Source organism: Bombina bombina, chromosome 6 (assembly GCF_027579735.1).
Source record: "Bombina bombina isolate aBomBom1 chromosome 6, aBomBom1.pri, whole genome shotgun sequence".
Taxonomy (NCBI): Eukaryota; Metazoa; Chordata; class Amphibia; order Anura; family Bombinatoridae; genus Bombina; species Bombina bombina.
The window spans coordinates 619,644,872-619,666,350 of record NC_069504.1 but is presented as its reverse complement, the minus strand read 5'-3'; the positions used below and the strand labels follow the sequence as shown (position 1 = coordinate 619,666,350).

The 21,479-nt window shown below is 40.4% G+C and overlaps 1 protein-coding gene across 4 annotated transcripts in view; it reads left to right on the top strand.

Moving 5' to 3' along the window:
* The window catches only part of CHD2 (chromodomain helicase DNA binding protein 2), a 1,035,232-nt gene that overhangs the window by 529,613 nt on the left and 484,140 nt on the right, over positions 1-21,479 (top strand). For all 4 annotated transcript variants that reach the window (XM_053717628.1, XM_053717629.1, XM_053717630.1 and 1 more), the window contains 2 exons: positions 5,119-5,307; positions 5,592-5,754. In XM_053717628.1, the coding sequence (XP_053573603.1) occupies positions 5,119-5,307; positions 5,592-5,754 (352 nt within the window). The remainder of the gene's footprint in view (positions 1-5,118; positions 5,308-5,591; positions 5,755-21,479) is intronic.

Sequence of the window (21,479 nt, the reverse complement as noted above, 5' to 3'; positions counted from 1 at the left end):
ATTACATATTGCAAGATGTCTCAGATTGACCCTGAATCAGAAGATACTTCTGGAAAATTGCTGCCTGATGCTGGATCTACCAAAGTTAAGTGTATTTGTTGTAAACTTGTGGTATCTGTTCCTCCGGCTGTTGTTTGTAATGAATGTCATGACAAACTTCTTAATGCAGATAATATTTCCTTTAGTAATGTTCCATTACCTGTTGCTGTTCCATCAACATCTAATATTCAGGGTGTTCCTGTTAACATAAGAGATTTTGTTTCTAAATCTATTAAGAAGGCTATGTCTGTTATTCCTCCTTCTAGTAAACGTAAAAGGTCTTTTAAAACTTCTAATTTTTCAGATGAATTTTTAAATGAACATCATCATTCTGATTCTGATAATGATTCTTCTGGTTCAGAGGATTCTGTTTCAGAGGTTGATACTGATAAATCTTCATATTTATTTAAAATGGAATTTATTCGTTCTTTGCTTAAAGAAGTTTTAATTGCATTAGAAATAGAGGAATCTGGTCCTCCTGATACTAAATCTAAACGTTTGAATATGGTTTTCAAATCTCCTGTAGTTATTCCGGAGGTTTTTCCCGTCCCTGATGCTATTTCTGAAGTAATTTCCAGGGAATGGAATAATTTGGGTAATTCATTTACTCCTTCAAAACTGTTTAAGCAATTATATCCTGTGCCATCTGACAGATTAGAGTTTTGGGACAAAATCCCTAAGGTTGATGGGGCTATCTCTACTCTTGCTAAACGTACTACTATTCCTACGGCAGATAGTACTTCCTTTAAGGATCCTTTAGATAGGAAAATTGAATCCTTTCTAAGAAAAGCTTACTTATGTTCAGGTAATCTTCTTAGACCTGCTATATCTTTAGCGGATGTTGCTGCAGCTTCAACTTTCTGGTTGGAAGCTTTAGCGCAACAAGTAACAGATCATAATTCCCATAGCATTGTTAATCTTCTTCAACATGCTAATAATTTTATTTGTGATGCCATCTTTGATATCATTAGGGTTGATGTCAGGTATATGTCTTTAGCTATTTTAGCTAGAAGAGCTTTATGGCTTAAAACTTGGAATGCTGATATGGCTTCTAAATCAACTTTACTTTCCATTTCTTTCCAGGGTAATAAATTATTAGGTTCACAGTTGGATTCTATTATTTCAACTGTTACTGGGGGGAAAGGAACTTTTTTACCACAGGATAAAAAATCGAAAGGTAAATTTAGGTCTACTAATCGTTTTCGTTCCTTTCGTCACAATAAGGAACAAAAGCCTGATCCTTCCCCTACAGGGGCGGTATCAGTTTGGAAACCATCTCCAGTCTGGAATAAATCCAAGCCTTTTAGAAAGCCAAAGCCAGCTCCCAAGTCAACATGAAGGTGCGGCCCTCATTCCAGCCCAGCTGGTAGGGGGCAGATTACGATTTTTCAAAGAAATTTGGATCAATTCGATTCACAATCTTTGGATTCAGAACATTGTTTCACAAGGGTACAGAATAGGCTTCAAGATAAGGCCTCCTGCAAGAAGATTTTTTCTTTCCCGTGTCCCAGTAAATCCAGTGAAGGCTCAAGCATTTCTGAAATGTGTTTCAGATCTAGAGTTAGCTGGAGTAATTATGCCAGTTCCAGTTCTGGAACATGGGCTGGGGTTTTACTCAAATCTCTTCATTGTACCAAAGAAGGAGACTTCCATCAGACCAGTTCTGGATTTAAAAATATTGAATCGTTATGTAAGGATACCAACATTCAAAATGGTAACTATAAGGACTATTCTGCCTTTTGTTCAGCAAGGGCATTATATGTCCACAATAGATTTACAAGATGCATATCTGCATATTCCGATTCATCCAGATAATTTTTTTGACGTTTTTGCGCCAAAAGTGTCGGCGTTACCGGATGTGGCGTCATTTTTGGCGCTAAAAGCATTTAGGCGCCAAATAATGTGGGCGTCTTTTTTGGCGCTAAAAAATATGGGCGTCATTATTGTCTCCACATTATTTAAGTCTCATTGTTTATTTGCTTCTGGTTGCTAGAAGCTTGTTCACTGGCATTTTTTCCCATTCCTGAAACTGTCATTTAAGGAATTTGATCAATTTTGCTTTATATATTGTTTTTTCTATTGCATATTGCAAGATGTCTCAGATTGACCCTGAATCAGAAGATACTTCTGGAAAATCGCTGCCTGATGCTGGATCTACCAAAGTTAAGTGTATTTGCTGTAAACTTGTGGTATCTGTTCCTCCGGCTGTTGTTTGTAATGAATGTCATGACAAACTTGTTAATGCAGATAATATTTCCTTTAGTAATGTTCCATTACCTGTTGCTGTTCCATCAACATCTAATACTCAGGGTGTTCCTGTTAACATAAGAGATTTTGTTTCTAAATCTATTAAGAAGGCTATGTCTGTTATTCCTCCTTCTAGTAAACGTAAAAGGTCTTTTAAAACTTCTCTTTTCAGATGAATTTTTAAATGAACATCATCATTCTGATTCTGATAATGATTCCTCTGGTTCAGAGGATTCTGTTTCAGAGGTTGATACTGATAAATCTTCATATTTATTCAATGTTTTGTACAGGCTTTGGTTTGTATAAAACCTGTTATTAAGTCAATTTCTCCTCCTTGGAGTTTGAATTTGGTTCTGGGGGCTCTTCAAGCTCCTCCGTTTGAACCTATGCATTCGCTGGACATTAAATTACTTTCTTGGAAAGTTTTGTTTCTTTTGGCCATCTCTTCTGCTAGAAGAGTTTCTGAATTATCTGCTCTTTCTTGTGAGTCTCCTTTTCTGATTTTTCATCAGGATAAGGCGGTGTTGCGAACTTCTTTTAAATTTTTACCTAAGGTTGTGAATTCTAACAACATTAGTAGAGAAATTGTGGTTCCTTCATTGTGTCCTAATCCTAAGAATTCTAAGGAAAGATCGTTGCATTCTTTGGATGTAGTTAGAGCTTTGAAATATTATGTTGAAGCTACTAAAGATTTCCGAAAGACTTCTAGTCTATTTGTAATCTTTTCTGGTTCTAGGAAAGGTCAGAAGGCTTCTGCCATTTCCTTGGCATCTTGGTTAAAGTCTTTGATTCATCATGCTTATGTTGAGTCGGGTAGAACTCCGCCTCAAAGAATTACAGCTCATTCAACTAGGTCAGTCTCTACTTCCTGGGCATTTAAGAATGAAGCTTCGGTTGATCAGATTTGCAAAGCAGCAACTTGGTCTTCTTTGCATACTTTTACTAAATTCTACCGTTTTGATGTGTTTTATTCTTCTGAAGCCGTTTTTGGTAGAAAAGTACTTCAGGCAGCTGCTTCAGTTTGATTCTTCTGCTTATCATTTCAGTTTTTTTCATTATAAGATTTAAACTTTGTTTTGGGTGTGGATTATTTTCAGCGGAATTGGCTGTCTTTATTTTATCCCTCCCTCTCTAGTGACTCTTGCGTGGAAGATCCACATCTTGGGTATTCATTATCCCATACGTCACTAGCTCATGGACTCTTGCTAATTACATGAAAGAAAACATAATTTATGTAAGAACTTACCTGATAAATTAATTTCTTTCATATTAGCAAGAGTCCATGAGGCCCACCCTTTTTGTGGTGGTTATGATTTTTTTGTATAAAGCACAATTATTCCAATTCCTTATTTTTTATGCTTTCGCACTTTTTTCTTATCACCCCACTTCTTGGCTATTCGTTAAACTGATTTGTTGTTGTGGTGAGGGGTGTATTTATAGGCATTTTGAGGTTTGGGAAACTTTGCCCCTCCTGGTAGGAATGTATATCCCATACGTCATTAGCTCATGGACTCTTGCTAATATGAAAGAAATGAATTTATCAGGTAAGTTCTTACATAAATTATGTTTTTTGCTTCAGGTGTTCGTCAGACCTAGCTGAGCTTGCTGCACAAGGTTTCATTTCTGAATATTTCGGTATTCTGAACTACCTTTTTGTGACTTGGGGGACCTTTGTCTTCAGTTGCTTTTTATAGTGCGGTTGCACAGTTTTAGGGGAAGATCCTCTTTGTTTCAGATTCCCGGCCTCATCTTGTGGTTTTTGTTTCTGGGGTCGGGGTGTTGCCTCCTCTTGTTTCTATGAGACTGGTTGGGTCTCTGTTAGCCTGACCCGGTTTCTCAGGTTTTTTGCCCTCTGTTTGTGCCCTTTTTTAGGTTTTTTTTCCTGGAATTCCTTATGCTAGCTGTACAGTTAGCTTAACATACTAATGCACTGTGGTTACTCTGCACTGTAGCAAACTGAGGGTTGCAAGTTCGATCCCTGTTGAGGTCTACTCAGCCTTTCCTCCTTTTGAGGTTGATAAAATGAGCAGCGCCTTGAGTCCCTTAAGGGGGATTAGCCGCGCTTTACAAGTACAATCAGGTTTTCTCCGTGCCTTTTCTTCTTTGTGGAAGAAAACGGTAGTTTGTTCCCTTTCTTTAGTAAGGGGTGTGTTATTTGGAGACCGACTGCTGGGCAGCTTGGAAGGCTGTTGACTCAGTCGAGTCTAGTTCCTGTGGTCTCTAGCAAGGCTGTGGACTATCTGCGGGTCAGTGTCCTTGGGCCTTTTCCTTTTTCTCAAAGTTGTTCTCGGCTTTGGATGAAGCAGGATTTTGTTGGGTAGGGGTTTTCAGGCCTGGTGCCCTCAGAATGGGGCCGCCTCTTGTACCCTCCTGTTTTTGCATTCAGTGTCCTCTATAGCTTGGGTATTGTTTTCCCAAAAGTAATAAATGCAGCTGTGGACTCTTCCTTTATGAAGAAAAACTTAAATTATGCTTACCTGATAATTTTGTTTTCTTCAGATGGAAAGAGTCCACAGCTCCCCCACCTGTATTTTTTTTGTGGGGCGTATGTCTGGCACCTTTTCACCCTGATATTTCTTCTACTGTTCCTTGTTCCTCTGCAAAATGACTGGGGGATGAGGGAAGTGGGAGGAGTATTTAAGCCTTTGGCTGGGGTGTCTTTGCCTCCTCTTGGTGGCCAGGTTCGGAATTTCCCAAAAGTAATGAATGCAGCTGTGGACTCTTTCCATCTGAAGAAAAGAAAATTATCAGGCAAGCATACTTTACGTTTTTGCAGGTCTAGAGGACAGAGTGTTGTGAGCATGATTGTAATTTTTCAATTTCTCTTTTCAGATTTGAGTATTGGGAAGACTTTGAAGAAGTACATGGTAAAGGAAGAGATAATGGTTATCAGAGTCTTCATAAAGTTTTAGAACCCTTTCTACTGCGTAGAGTAAAGAAAGATGTTGAGAAGTCTCTTCCAGCTAAAGTGGAGCAGATCCTTCGAGTAGAGATGTGTGCTCTTCAAAAACAGTATTATAAGTGAGTTTATGTTCCAAACAGGAAGAATTATTTAGAAATTACTTAATTTAACTCCATTTCTACATGGTAGTCCAACATTATATATATATATATATATATATATATATATATATATATATATATATATATATATATATATATATATATATATATATATATTTTGTTTTGTGCAGATGGATTTTAACAAGAAACTTTTAAGGCCCTTACCAAGAGAACAAGAGGTAGCACATCTGGCTTTCTTACCATAGTGATGGATATATATATATATTTTTTTTTTTCTGCAGATGGATTTTAACAAGAAACTTTAAGGCCCTTACCAAGGGAACAAGGGGTAGCACATCTGGCTTTCTTAACATAGTGATGGAACTAAAAAAATGCTGTAATCACTGTTACCTCGTAAAGTCCCCTGAAGATGCAGAGAAGGAATCCAGAGAAGAGGCTCTGCAGGTCTGTAAGCAAAATAAACCAAAAAGGGAACATAAAATCTTCAATAAACCCTTAAAGGACCAGTAAATAAGTAGATTTGCGCAATCAATAAATGTATGATAAGACAGTCACAGCATTTAGTCTTAATTGCAAATGAGTGGTAGATTTTTATATCATGTCAATTTCCACTCCTCGTGTATCATGCAACAGCCATCAGCCAATCACAATTGCATATACATATTTTCTGTGAATTCTTGCACATGCTCAGTAGGAGCTGGTGACTCAAGAAGTGTTAATATAAAAAGACTGTGCACATTTTGTTAATGGAAGTAAATTGGAAAATTGTTTAAAATCTTGAAAGTGTAATTTTAACCTGATTGTCCCTTTAAATATATAAAGTTCTAAGTAACTTGCTTTATAATACCTTAATGTCACATTTAGGTACTGGTGTGGTACATATCTTTTTTTCTGTTTGGAGTAGGTAGATATTTTGTGTTTCCAGGTGCCCCTCTACTTAAACCTCTTTCTTTACTAATGTCATAAGTTCTACTTTCTCCTGTTTGGAGTAAGGTAATCTTCAAGCTCTGCTTCAGTCTTAATAGTTCTTTGTTGAATAAAGAGTATTGTGCCACTTCTCAATATATCCTGCAAGTGTCTGGTCATCCCTGGTTTCATTTTGGACTGCCATGGATAATTGAGGCTTCATACAAACAATTCAGGTTTTCTGTGGGGCCAGTGGGCTGAGGCTAAACTCTCAATGGGACCTCTGCTGCTCAATACCCCCCAATACCATCAGTTACCTAAATATCCCCAAGACCATCAGATACCTTAAAGGGACATGAAACCCAAATTGTTTCTTTCATGATTCAGATAGAGAATACAATTTTAAACAACTTTCCAATTTACTTCTACTATTTAATTTGTTTCCTTATCTTTTTATCCTTTGCTGAAAGGTTTATCTAGGCAAGCTCAGGAGCAGCAGATAACCTAGGTTGTAGCTGTTGATTGGTGGCTGTATATATATATATATATATATATATATAATCAAAGAAAAAGAGGAATAAAGTGACTCTTAAACCAGCACTAAGGGATCATAATTTTTTTTTTAATAAGGCTAAGGCAGCATAAAGTGAAACAGACGATCCAGTAAATTGCTATATTGTTGTAATTTAATTTAAGGCGTGGATTTACCACTAAGTGCCTTGTGAAAGATGGAGCAATGACCGGGCAACGGATGGAGCATTAACGGATAAGGTATCGCATACTCACAAGTGTTAAACAGCTTTGAATGTGATTAAAACCCTAAGCAATTTCTTAAGTGTATCGCCCTGGGTATAAGTAGCTGTACTCGCTGGTTATTAAAGCGAAGCTGTCCGTTATACATAAGCCAAGTTTCAATACAAATTTTAAGCTTTAAGAAGCAGCTCCGATACTCTGAGAAGTGATTGGACTTTTATTGCTGTTTGGCTACCTCTATTGGAGACCGAATTATCCAGGAATTAATTGCATTTTGTAACCCCGGATTAGAGGCCTCTAAAGGGTTTTGACCAATAGAACTGCTGATTGCTAGTCACCTATGATATTTGGGACTCTTTGCTATTTCTGCATATGTTGCCTATATATGATATGTATTGTCAATATTTGTTTAAATTAAATTACAACAATATAGCATTTTACTGCATCGTCTGTTTCTCTTTATGCTGCCTAATTTATGATCCCTTAGTGCTGGTTTAAGAGTCACTTTATTCCTCTTTTTCTTTGCTATATCATATACATGACTCTCCGTGCACGGATAAACGGTTTTGATTGGGGTCTCCCAACACCGCTTATCTATAGGTAGTTAATCCATTTAGGAGTTGTGCTGATATAAACCCCTCCCCTTTTTATTTATATATATATATATATAGATTGATTGTGATTGGCTCGCCCATGTGTTCAGTTAGAAACCATTAGTGCATTGCTATATATATATATATATATATATATATATATATATATATATATATATATATATATATATATATATTTAGATTGAACACATGGGCGAGCCAATCACAATCAGTTAGAAACCATTAGTGCATTGCTGCTTCTTCAACAAATTATACCAAGAGAATGAAACAAATTAGATAATAGAAGTCAATTAGAAAGTTGTTTAAAATTGTATTCTCTGTCTGAATCATGAAAGAAAAAAAAACATAATTTATGCTTACCTGATAAATTCCTTTCTTCTGTAGTGTGATCAGTCCACGGGTCATCATTACTTCTGGGATATTACTCCTCCCCAACAGGAAGTGCAAGAGGATTCACCCAGCAGAGCTGCATATAGCTCCTCCCCTCTACGTCACTCCCAGTCATTCGACCAAGGACCAACGAGAAAGGAGAAGCCAAGGGTGTAGTGGTGACTGGAGTATAACTTAAAAAATATTTACCTGCCTTAAAAACAGGGTGGGCCGTGGACTGATCACACTACAGAAGAAAGGAATTTATCAGGTAAGCATAAATTATGTTTTCTTCTGTTAAGTGTGATCAGTCCACGGGTCATCATTACTTCTGGGATACCAATACCAAAGCAAAAGTACACGGATGACGGGAGGGATAGGCAGGCTCTTTATACAGAAGGAACCACTGCCTGAAGAACCTTTCTCCCAAAAATAGCCTCCGAGGAAGCAAAAGTGTCAAATTTGGAAAATTTGGAAAAAGTATGAAGCGAAGACCAAGTTGCAGCCTTGCAAATCTGCTCAACAGAGGCCTCATTCTTGAAGGCCCAAGTGGAAGCCACAGCTCTAGTAGAATGAGCTGTAATTCTTTCAGGAGGCTGCTGTCCAGCAGTCTCATAAGCTAAACGAATTATGCTACGAAGCCAAAAAGAAAGAGAGGTAGCAGAAGCCTTTTGACCTCTCCTCTGACCAGAGTAAACGACAAACAGAGAAGACGTTTGTCGAAATTCCTTAGTTGCCTGTAAGTAAAATTTTAGAGCACGGACTACGTCCAGGTTGTGCAGTAGACGTTCCTTCTTCGAAGAAGGATTTGGGCACAAAGAAGGAACAACAATCTCTTGATTGATATTCCGGTTAGTGACTACCTTAGGTAAGAACCCAGGTTTAGTACGCAGAACTACCTTATCCGAAAGAAAAATCAAATAAGGAGAATCACAATGTAAGGCTGATAATTCAGAGACTCTTCGAGCCGAGGAAATAGCCATTAAAAATAGAACTTTCCAAGATAACAACTTTATATCAATGGAATGAAGGGGTTCAAACGGAACGCCCTGTAAAACATTAAGAACAAGGTTTAAACTCCATGGTGGAGCAACAGTTTTAAACACAGGCTTAATCCTGGCCAAAGCCTGACAAAAAGCCTGGACGTCTGGAACTTCTGACAGACGTTTGTGTAACAGAATGGACAGAGCTGAGATCTGTCCCTTTAATGAACTAGCAGATAAACCCTTTTCTAAACCTTCTTGTAGAAAAGACAATATCCTAGGAATCCTAACCTTACTCCAAGAGTAACCTTTGGATTCACACCAATATAGGTACTTACGCCATATCTTATGGTAAATCCTTCTGGTAACAGGCTTCCTAGCCTGTATTAAGGTATCAATAACTGACTCAGAAAACCCACGTCTTGATAAAATCAAGCGTTCAATTTCCAAGCAGTCAGCTTCAGAGAAGTTAGATTTTGATGTTTGAAAGGACCCTGTATCAGAAGGTCCTGTTTCAGAGGTAGAGACCAAGGTGGACAGGATGACATGTCCACCAGGTCTGCATACCAGGTCCTGCGTGGCCATGCAGGTGCTATTAGAATCACTGATGCTCTCTCCTGTTTGATTCTGGCAATCAATCGAGGAAGCATCGGGAAGGGTGGAAACACGTAAGCCATCCTGAAGTCCCAAGGTGCTGTCAGGGCATCTATCAGGACTGCTCCTGGATCCCTGGATCTGGACCCGTAACGAGGAAGCTTGGCGTTCTGTCGAGACGCCATGAGATCTATCTCTGGTTTGCCCCAACGTCGAAGTATTTGGGCAAAGACCTCCCACTCCCCCGGATGAAAAGTCTGACGACTTAAGAAATCCGCCTCCCAGTTCTCCACTCCCGGGATGTGGATTGCTGACAGGTGGCAAGAGTGAGACTCGGCCCAGCGAATTATCTTTGATACTTCCATCATTGCTAGGGAGCTTCTTGTCCCTCCCTGATGGTTGATGTAAGCTACAGTCGTGATGTTGTCCGACTGAAACCTGATGAACCCCCGAGTTGTCAACTGGGGCCAAGCCAGGAGGGCATTGAGAACTGCTCTCAATTCCAGAATGTTTATTGGCAGGAGACTCTCCTCCTGACTCCATTGTCCCTGAGCCTTCAGAGAATTCCAGACGGCACCCCAACCTAGAAGGCTGGCGTCTGTTGTTACAATTGTCCAGTCTGGTCTGCTGAATGGCATCCCCCTGGACAGATGTGGCCGAGAAAGCCACCATAGAAGAGAATTTCTGGTCTCTTGATCCAGATTCAGAGAAGGGGACAAGTCTGAGTAATCCCCATTCCACTGACTTAGCATGCACAGTTGCAGTGGTCTGAGGTGTAAGCGTGCAAAGGGTACTATGTCCATTGCCGCTACCATTAAGCCGATTACCTCCATGCATTGAGCCACTGACGGGTGTTGAATGGAATGAAGGGTGCGGCAAGCACTTTGAAGTCTTGTTAACCTGTCCTCTGTCAGGTAAATCTTCATTTCTACAGAATCTATAAGAGTCCCCAGGAAGGGAACTCTTGTGAGTGGAACGAGTGAACTTTTCTTTTCGTTCACCTTCCATCCATGTGACCTTAGAAAAGCCAGTACTAACTCTGTATGAAACTTGGCAGTTTGAAAGCTTGAAGCTTGTATCAGAATGCCGTCTAGGTATGGAGCTACCGAGATTCCCCGCGGTCTTAGTACCGCCAGAAGAGCACCCAGAACCTTTGTGAAGATTCTTGGAGCTGTAGCCAATCCGAATGGAAGAGCTACAAACTGGTAATGCCTGTCTAGGAAGGCAAACCTTAGGTACCGGTAATGATCTTTGTGAATCGGTATGTGAAGGTAAGCATCCTTTAAATCCACTGTGGTCATGTACTGACCCTTTTGGATCATAGGTAAAATTGTCCGAATAGTCTCTATTTTGAACGATGGAACTCTTAGGAATTTGTTTAGGATCTTTAAATCCAGGATTGGTCTGAAAGTTCCCTCCTTTTTGGGAACTACAAACAGATTTGAATAAAACCCTTGTCCCTGTTCCGACCGTGGAACTGGATGGATTACTCCCATTAACAAGAGCTCTTGAACGCAGCGTAGAAACGCCTCTTTCTTTGTTTGGTTTGTTGACAACCTTGATAGATGAAATCTCTCTTTTGGAGGAGAGTATTTGAAGTCCAGAAGGTATCCCTGAGATATTATCTCTAGCGCCCAGGGATCCTGGACATCTCTTGCCCAAGCCTGGGCGAAGAGAGAAAGTCTGCCCCCCACTAGATCCGATCCCGGATCGGGGGCCCTCAATTCATGCTGTCTTAGGGGCAGCCACAGGTTTCCTGGCCTGTTTGCCCTTGTTCCAAGACTGGTTAGGTCTCCAGCCTTGTCTGAAGCGAGCAACAGATCCCTCTTGTTTTGGAGCAGAGGAAGTTGATGCTGCTCCTGCTTTGAAATTCCGAAAGGAACGAAAATTAGACTGCCTAGCCTTAGGTTTGGCTCTGTCTTGAGGTAGGGCGTGGCCCTTACCTCCTGTAATGTCAGCGATAATTTCTTTCAAACCGGGCCCAAATAAGGTCTGCCCTTTGAAAGGTATATTAAGTAATTTGGACTTAGAAGTAACATCAGCTGACCAGGATTTTAGCCACAGTGCTCTGCGCGCCTGAATGGCGAATCCGGAATTCTTAGCCGTAAGTTAAATGTACTACGGCTTCCGAAATGAATGAATTAGCTAGCTTAAGGATTCTAAGCCTGTCCGTAATGTCGTCCAGAGTAGCTGAACTAATGTTCTCTTCCAGAGACTCAATCCAGAATGCCGCTGCAGCCGTGATCGGCGCAATGCATGCAAGGGGTTGCAATATATAACCTTGTTGAACAAACATTTTCTTAAGGTAACCCTCTAACTTTTTATCCATTGGATCTGAAAAGGCACAGCTATCCTCCACCGGGATAGTGGTACGCTTAGCTAAAGTAGAAACTGCTCCCTCCACCTTAGAGACCGTTTGCCATAAGTCCCGTGTGATGGTGTCTATTGGAAACATCTTTCTAAATATCGGAGGGGGTGAGAACGGCACACCGGGTCTATCCCACTCCTTAGTAATAATTTCAGTTAGTCTCTTAGGTATAGGAAAAACGTCAGTACTCGTTGGTACAGCAAAATATTTATCCAACCTACACATTTTCTCTGGTATTGCAACTGTGTTACAACCATTCAGAGCCGCTAACACCTCCCCTAGTAATACACGGAGGTTTTCCAGCTTAAATTTAAAATTTGAAATATCTGAATCCAATCTGTTTGGATCAGAACCGTCAGCCGCAGAATGAAGCTCTCCGTCCTCATGTTCTGCAAGTTGTGACGCAGTATCTGACATGGCCCTAGCATTATCAGCGCACTCTGTTCTCACCCCAGAGTGATCACACTTGCCTCTTAGCTCTGGTAATTTAGCCAAAACCTCAGTCATAACAGTAGCCATATCTTGTAATGTTATTTGTAATGGCCGCCCAGATGTACTGGGCGCCACAATATCGCGCACCTCCCGAGCGGGAGATGCAGGTACTGTCACGTGAGGCGAGTTAGTCGGCATAACTCTCCCCTCGTTGTTTGGTGAAATTTGTTCAATTTGTACAGATTGACTTTTATTTAAAGTAGCATCAATACAGTTAGTACATAAATTTCTATTGGGCTCCACTTTGGCATTAGCACAAATAGTACAGGTCTCTTCCTCTGAATCAGACATGTTTAACACACTAGCAACTAAACTTGCAACTTGGAAATATTATTCAAGTAAAATATAATGAAAAACGTACTGTGCCTAAGAAGCACAGAAAGATTTATGACAGTTGAAATTAATAAACAGAAAAGGTTACAGCATCAATCTTTGTAAAACAAACCACAATTTTAGCAAAGGCTTGTTCCCATTAGCAAAGAATAACTAACCCTGATGGCAGAAAAAAAAGTTAAAGAATAAACGTTTTTTATCACAGTCAACTACAATCTCACAGCTCTGTTGTGAAGATTACTTCCCTCAAAACAAGTTTTGAAGACCCCTGAGTTCTGTAGAGATGAACCGGAACATGCAGGAAAAACAATGAGCTTCTGACTGAAATTTTTGATGCATAGCAAAAGCGCCAAAAAAGGCCCCTCCCCCTCACACACAACAGTGAGAGAGATCAGTAAACTGTCAGAATTAGATCAAGCAACTGCCAAGTGGAAAAATAGTGCCCAAACATTTTATTCACCCAGTACCTCAGAAAATGAAAACGATTTTACATTCTAGCAAAAACGTTTAACATAAATTAAGCGTTATTAAAAAGCCTGTTGCTTACAAATAGGCTAAAGTCTTATAAACACAGTGTAATTCCAGTGAAGTACCATTCCCCAGAATACTCAAATGTAAAATATACATACATGCTATTATATCGGTATGGCAGGATTTTCTCATCAATTCCATTGTCAGAAAATAAAAGCTGCTACATACCTTTTTGCAGATTAATCTGCCCGCTGTCCCCTGATCTGAAGTTTACCTCTCCTCAGATGGCCGAGAAACAGCAATATGATCTTAACTACTCCGGCTAAAATCATAGTAAAAACTCTGGTAGATTCTTCTTCAAATTCTACCAGAGAAGGAATAACACGCTCCGGTGCTATTAAAAAATAACAAACTTTTGATTGAAGGAATAAAACTAAATAAAATCACCATAGTCCTCTCACACATCCTATCTAGTCGTTGGGTGCAAGAGAATGACTGGGAGTGACGTAGAGGGGAGGAGCTATATGCAGCTCTGCTGGGTGAATCCTCTTGCACTTCCTGTTGGGGAGGAGTAATATCCCAGAAGTAATGATGACCCGTGGACTGATCACACTTAACAGAAGAAATTGGGTTTTGTGTTCCTTTTAATGGAGTGTAGTTTATTATTATTATTATTATTATACTTTATTTATGAAGTGCCAACATATTCTGCAGCGCTGTCCATGGGTACAATTTGAATAAAACAATGATATAAAACTTGTAAGAGACAGGACAAAATTGAGGGTCCTATTCCTGTGGGAACTTACAATCTAGAAGGGTAGGAGGTTGAGAAACAGGAGGTGAGGACTGCAAGATTGAGAAAGATGTTAATGCATAGTTAGATGATGGAAGTGAAATTGATTTATTATTCAGTTGGGTGGTAGGCTTCTCTGAACAAAAAAGTCTTCAGGGAGCATTTAAAGGAAGAAAGATTAGGCAAAGCCTGACAGCATGAGGGAGAGAGTTCCAGAGGGTAGGTGCTGCACGACAGACGTTCTGCAGTCTAGCATGGGAAGAGGTGATAGTTGAAGATGCAAGGAGCAGGTCATTGTTGGATCTTAGCGGGTGAGCTGGAGTATACTTGTTTATTATAGAGTAGTGGGGAGCGGCATTGGTGAGAGATTTGTATGTAAGGGTGATAATTTTGAATTTAATTCTGCTGTGAATGGGGAGCTAATAAAGGAATTCGCAGAGAGGTGCAGCAGATACAGAGCAATGGGAAAGGTGGATTAGCCTTGCAGAGGCATTTAGGACGGCTTGAACGGGGGATAGGCGGGAAAGAGTAAGTAGGTCATAGCAGTAGTCAAGTCGGGAAATAACAAGGGAGTGGATTATTTGCTTTGTGGTGTTAGCTTTCAGAAAAGGGCAAATCTTGGAAATATTGCGTAGGTGGTTGTGGCAGGATGTAGAAAGCGATTGGATGTGGGGGACAAAGGATAGATTTGAGTCAAGTGTAACGCAGAGCCAGCGGACTTGGGGCGATGGGGAAATGGTGATGCCGTTGACAGGAATAGAGAAGTCAGACGTTGGCGTAGAGCTTGGGGGGGGGGGGGGGTTAGATGGAGCTTAGTCTTGGACATGTTACTCTTTAGGTGGTGAGAGGCTATCCAGGAAGAGATACCAGATAAGCAGTTGCTGACATGAGAAAGGGCAGAGGGAGAGAGAGCAGAGGTGGAGAAGTAGATCTGGGTGTCATCAGCATAGAGGTGATATTTGAAGCCATAACTGTTGATAAGTTTACCCAGTGAAGAAGTATAAATGGAGAAGAGTAGATGACCCAGAACAGATCCTTGAGGTACTCCAACAGACAGAGGTATTGGAGAGAAGAAGTTGCCTGCAAATGACTCAGCGTAAGACCTGTGTGAATGATAGGAGTGAATCCAAGAAAGAGCAGTGTTACAGAGGCCAAAAGAGCTAAGAGTCTGTAGGGGTGGGGGTGGTCAGCTGTGTCGAAGGCAGCTGAGAGGTCAAGTAAGATGAGTATAGAGTAGTGGCCAATACTTTTAGCAGAGAGATCATTGTTGGTAACCTTGGTAAGGGCAGTCTCAGTTGAGTGTGTGGGGCGGAATCAAGATTGCAGGGGGTCAAGCAAGGAGTTGGTGGACAGGAAGTGGGTTAGGCGTTTGCAAACTAGTTTTTCAAGGAGTTTTGATGTGAGTGGAAGCAGTGTTATGGGGCGGTAGCTTTCAGGAGAATTAGGGTTGAGGGAGAGTTTTTTAAGTATGGGAGTGACGTTTGCGTGTTTGAAAGAAGATGGGAATGAACCGGTAGAAAGCGAGAGAGGTTGAAGATGTGAAAAAAGAGCAGGAGTGAGGGTGCAAGACAGGGAGGGTATTCGATGGGAAGAGATAGGGTTGAGCGGGCAGGTAGTGAGGCGCGAGGAAGATAGTAATGAAGAAACTTAATTTTCAGTGGCTGGATGGAAGAGGCAGAGGGAGTAACTGGGCCTTTTGTTGGAATATTGCAGGTTGGTGATGGGATGCTGCTTCGGATAGTACGTGTTTTGTTTAAAAAGTAGTCTGCCAGGTCTTGAGCACTAAAGACAGACAGGGTGGTGGAGCAGGTGGGTAGAGGAGAGAGTTAAAGGTGGAGAATAGTCTTTTAGGGTTTGAGAAAAGAGTAGATATGAGAGAAGTAGGTTTGCTTGACTCAGTGAAGGGCAGAAGTGTATGAACGAAGAATAAACTTATAGTGTATGAAATCAGGTTCAGAGTGAGTTTTCCTCCAGACACACTCAGCAGTACGGGAGCATTTTTGCAAATAGCCTGTTTGCAGAGTGCCAGGGCTATAACTGACGGCGTGATGTTTTGCGCAGTCGGGGAGGGGCAAGTGTGTCTAGTGCAGAGGAGAGAGTTTTGTTATAGTGGGCTGTAGCGAGATCAGGGCAGGCTATAGTGGAAGTGTGAGGGAGGAGATCTTGAATGATTTTTGAAAATTGGAGCAGATCCACAGCGTGTAGATTTCTACAGGTGCGGGGGCGGGATGGAGAAGTGGGTTTAGCTGTTGCATTAATATTATAGGTGACCAAGTGATGGTCTGAAATGGGTGACAGGTGAGGTCAGATATAGAACAGAGGTAGGAAAATACCAGGTCGATCGAGTGTCCATCACGGGGAGTAGGGAATAGAGTGGATTGTGAGTGAAAGAAGTTTAGAGGCAGTAGGGGCAGACGGGTTGTCAATGGGAATGTTGAAGTCTCCAAGAAAAGGGGTTGGTATATTTGTATTGTGAGGAAGCCAGGCAGCAAAGTTGTCAAGGAATTAGGAGGGCGGTCCAGGAGGGCGATAGATGACTACTGCCACTCTGAGGGAGAGGGGGAAGAACAGGCAAATACAGTAGACTTCAAAGGAGGAGAAGGAGACAGATGGGATTGGAGGTAGGTACTGATAAGTGCAGGAGGGGGAAAGCATTATACCAATACCGCCACCATTTGACTCCCCTGGCCTAGGGGTAAAGCTAAAAGTGAAGACCACCATGTGTGAGAGCAGCAGTGGAAATGGTGTAAAAAGAAGATAGCCAGGTTTTGTTAATTGCTAAAAGGGTGAAAGCATTTGATATAAACAGGTCATGAATGGTACTAAGTTTGTTGCAGACAGAACGAGAGTTCCATAGTGCACAAGTGAAAGGAGTGTGTGCATATGGGATGCATTGGATGAAAATGAGGTTATGTGTGTTGGTTTTGTTAAAGTTTCTTTAAGGAGTGTGTGGTGGGGTAATGGTGGGAATGTGGGTGGGCCAGGATTTGGAGAGATGTCGCCTGATGCTAATAGCAGCAAGATGTATAGTAAGAGTAGATGAGAATGAGATTTATAGCAGTGGGGGTATTTCTGTGAGGCAGTGCTGTTTAGTGACATAGATTTTAAAATAGAAAGTAGTTCATGAGAGCTAAGTTAAGGAGAGGAAAGGAGAGAGGGGCCTATATAAACTGCATGTGGAGAAGGGTATGGTATGAGCATGCCTGTGGTATAGGCATGAGACTGTTAAAAAGAAAAGCAGTCTTGAAAACATAGCAGAATTTTAAGTGCAAAAGATTGTTTTTGAAATGAAAATATTCAGCTTGCCTCAAATCGTCTTCAATTCTTGTATAATTCTTAGTGCTGCCACTTAAAGATGGTCACTTAGAACGATGGAATGCTCTGCAAACACTACACCCCTGCAAATTCTACCCCTTAGCTAGTCTGAAATTTATAAGGCTTCAGCAGACAGCTGAGTTTTCTAAATTAATTGATTGGAGACAGGGCGATAAGTTACACCCAGGTGAGAAGACTAAGAATTACAACAAGATCAGAGGGATGGATTCAAGAAAGGAAATTGTGTGGGGATTAATTAATTAGTTAAACAAAGTTATAAAATAAAGAGATGCAAATGCTGGGGACAGGATAAGAACAGATTATAGGAGTAGACAGTGGGTTAGAGGGACACACCAGAGGTTAACAGCAGTGTAATAAATACATCCAGCAAAAAACAGGTGGTTTAAAGGGACATAAAAGAGTTAACAGCAGTGTAATAAATACATACAGCAAAAAACAGTGTAGTTGCATGATTTAGGTGGCAATAACTGTTGAAAGCCACTAGTTTCTCTTCTTCTTGCTCACTTCTTTTTTTATGCAGTTACTGCAGTCTGCACTTGCCACATTTCTGCATTTTGGCCACAGGAGGGCACTTTTAGCATTTTATTTCGAACTTTCCTTTCTAGTTTGCAACATAGATTTGCTTTCTCCTCCTGTTTTACGTCTGGAACTCTAAATTCACATATCAAATCCTACCATCTTGCGCAGCTCAAGGCTTTTAGAACACAGCTGATCTGATCTTCCTCTTAGGCAGTGACAAAAACATAGCAGAGGCGTATTCAGGCAAGAGTAGTGCACTTTTTATTTATTTATGCTCAATTTACATTATCAGCAAAAAAGGGATATATTTACTTGGCTGATACTTCCATTCTTATTTAGATAGTAAATATTTGGCCAAACAGACTGACATGAAGCTAAATGGATTTATTATAAATACTGCAAATGAGGCTATCCCTAGGTATTCATGTATTAGTTAAAACCTACAACCTAAAATGACACAAAACCCTGTAGCCATTATACTAATAATGAAAGTCTTTGTGTTTTTTTTGTATAGATTGCTAGTTGAAATCCATCTGATTTTAGGGCTTGTGGACCATAAAGATGGCATGAAGGAGTGGTTGATGCATCAGTCTTTGTATGGTTGGGCATACAACTGGCTTATACAGGATAAAGGTGTCTGTCCAAAATATGATGCTCCTTTTAATATTACCAATATAATAAATGTTCACCCTTAATATGTACAATATAATGTTATGTAACCCACTAAAAACTTGATCATAGAAAACCTTTGCAATTATAAAAACAAAGTAATAAAGATGAATTGGTTATCTATATTTTATGCCTTTTTAGACAACATGAATATAGCACAAAGTGGTTAACGTTAACAGCAATACTGCATCACTTTCAAGTGCGTCAACATTTGGGTATTATGTCCCTTTAAGAGAAAACAAGATTTTACACTAAGCTTGCATGTCAGACAGAAAAGGTTTTATATAGGGGAATGGGTGCATCTGAAGATCTGTAGTAAGTTTTTACCTACTCCCAAGAAGGGGTTAAACAGTGCCAATTTTGAGGTCTGACTAAGATATGATTCTAAAGAAACAAATGTACCTGTCAGTTGCTAAATGTTTCAAAGACAACCTATTCTCACCTTTGTAGAAGTTCCCCTGTTGCTGTAATGAATGTGTACAATTCATAATAGTTTTCTTTTCTCAGTAAATGTTTTAACATTTTTTGTTTAAAGGGACACTGTGCCCAAAAATTTTCTTTCGTGATTCAGATAGAGCATGACATTTTAAGCAACTTTCTAATTTACTCCTATTATCAAATTTTCTTCATTCTCTTGGTATCTTTATTTGAAATGCAAGAATGTAAGTTTAGATGCCGGCCCATTTTTGGTGAACAACCTGGGTTGTCCTTGCTGATTGGTAGATAAATTCATCCACCAATAAAAAAGTGCTGTCCAGAGTTCTGAAACCAAAAAAAGCTTAGATGCCTTCTTTCTCCAACATAGGTGTGTCCGGTCCACGGCGTCATCCTTACTTGTGGGATATTCTCTTCCCCAACAGGAAATGGCAAAGAGCCCAGCAAAGCTGGTCACATGATCCCTCCTAGGCTCCGCCTACCCCAGTCATTCTCTTTGCCGTTGTACAGGCAACATCTCCACGGAGATGGCTTAGAGTTTTTTAGTGTTTAACTGTAGTTTTTATTATTCAATCAAGAGTTTGTTATTTTGAAATAGTGCTGGTATGTACTATTTACTCAGAAACAGAAAAGAGATGAAGATTTCTGTTTGTATGAGGAAAATGATTTTAGCAACCGTCACTAAAATCCATGGCTGTTCCACACAGGACTGTTGAGAGCAATTAACTTCAGTTGGGGGAACAGTGAGCAGTCTCTTGCTGCTTGAGGTATGACACATTCTAACAAGACGATGTAATGCTGGAAGCTGTCATTTTCCCTCTGGGATCCGGTAAGCCATGTTTATTACGATTGTAAATAAGGGCTTCAAAAAGGGCTTATTAAGACTGTAGACTTTTTTTGGGCTAAATCGATTGATTATTAACACATATTTAGCCTTGAGGAATCATTTTATCTGGGTATTTTGATATAATAATATCGGCAGGCACTGTTTTAGACACCTTATTCTTTAGGGGCTTTCCCAAAGCATAGGCAGAGCCTCATTTTCGCGCCGGTGTTGCGCACTTGTTTTTGAGAGGCATGGCATGCAGTCGCATGTGAGAGGAGCTCTGATACTTAGAAAAGACTTTCTGAAGGCGTCATTTGGTATCGTATTCCCCTTGGGGCTTGGTTGGGTCTCAGCAAAGCAGATACCAGGGACTGTAAAGGGGTTAAAGTTCAAAACGGCTCCGGTTCCGTTATTTTAAGGGTTAAAGCTTCCAAATTTGGTGTGCAATACTTTTAAGGCTTTAAGACACTGTGGTGAAAATTTGGTAAATTTTGAACAATTCCTTCATGTTTTTTCGCATTTGCAGTAATAAAGTGTGTTCAGTTTAAAATTTAAAGTGACAGTAACGGTTTTATTTTAAAACGTTTTTTGTACTTGTTATCAAGTTTATGCCTGTTTAACATGTCTGAACTACCAGATAGACTGTGTTCTGAATGTGGGGAAGCCAGAATTCCTATTCATTTAAATAAATGTGATTTATGTGACAATGACAATGATGCCCAAGATGATTCCTCAAGTGAGGGGAGTAAGCATGGTACTGCATCATTCCCTCCTTCGTCTACACGAGTCTTGCCCACTCAGGAGGCCCCTAGTACATCTAGCGCGCCAATACTCCTTACTATGCAACAATTAACGGCTGTAATGGATAATTCTGTCAAAAACATTTTAGCCAAAATGAACACTTATCAGCGTAAGCGCGACTGCTCTGTTTTAGATACTGAAGAGCATGACGACGCTGATATTAATATTTCTGAAGGGCCCCTAACTCAGTCTGATGGGGCCAGGGAGGTTTTGTCTGAGGGAGAAATTACTGATTCAGGGAACATTTCTCAACAAGCTGAACCTGATGTGATTGCATTTAAATTTAAGTTGGAACATCTCCGCATTCTGCTTAAGGAGGTATTATCCACTCTGGATGATTGTGACAAGTTGGTCATCCCAGAGAAACTATGTAAAATGGACAAGTTCCTAGAGGTGCCGGGGCTCCCAGAAGCTTTTCCTATACCCAAGCGGGTGGCGGACATTGTTAATAAAGAATGGGAAAGGCCCGGTATTCCTTTCGTCCCTCCCCCCATATTTAAAAAATTGTTTCCTATGGTCGACCCCAGAAAGGACTTATGGCAGACAGTCCCCAAGGTCGAGGGAGCGGTTTCCACTTTAAACAAACGCACCACTATACCCATAGAGGATAGTTGTGCTTTCAAAGATCCTATGGATAAAAAATTAGAAGGTTTGCTTAAAAAGATGTTTGTTCAGCAGGGTTACCTTCTACAACCAATTTCATGCATTGTCCCTGTCGCTACAGCCGCATGTTTCTGGTTCGATGAGCTGATAAAGGCGGTCGACAGTGATTCTCCTCCTTATGAGGAGATTATGGACAGAATCAATGCTCTCAAATTGGCTAATTCTTTCACCCTAGACGCCACTTTGCAATTGGCTAGGTTAGCGGCTAAGAATTCTGGGTTTGCTATTGTGGCGCGCAGAGCGC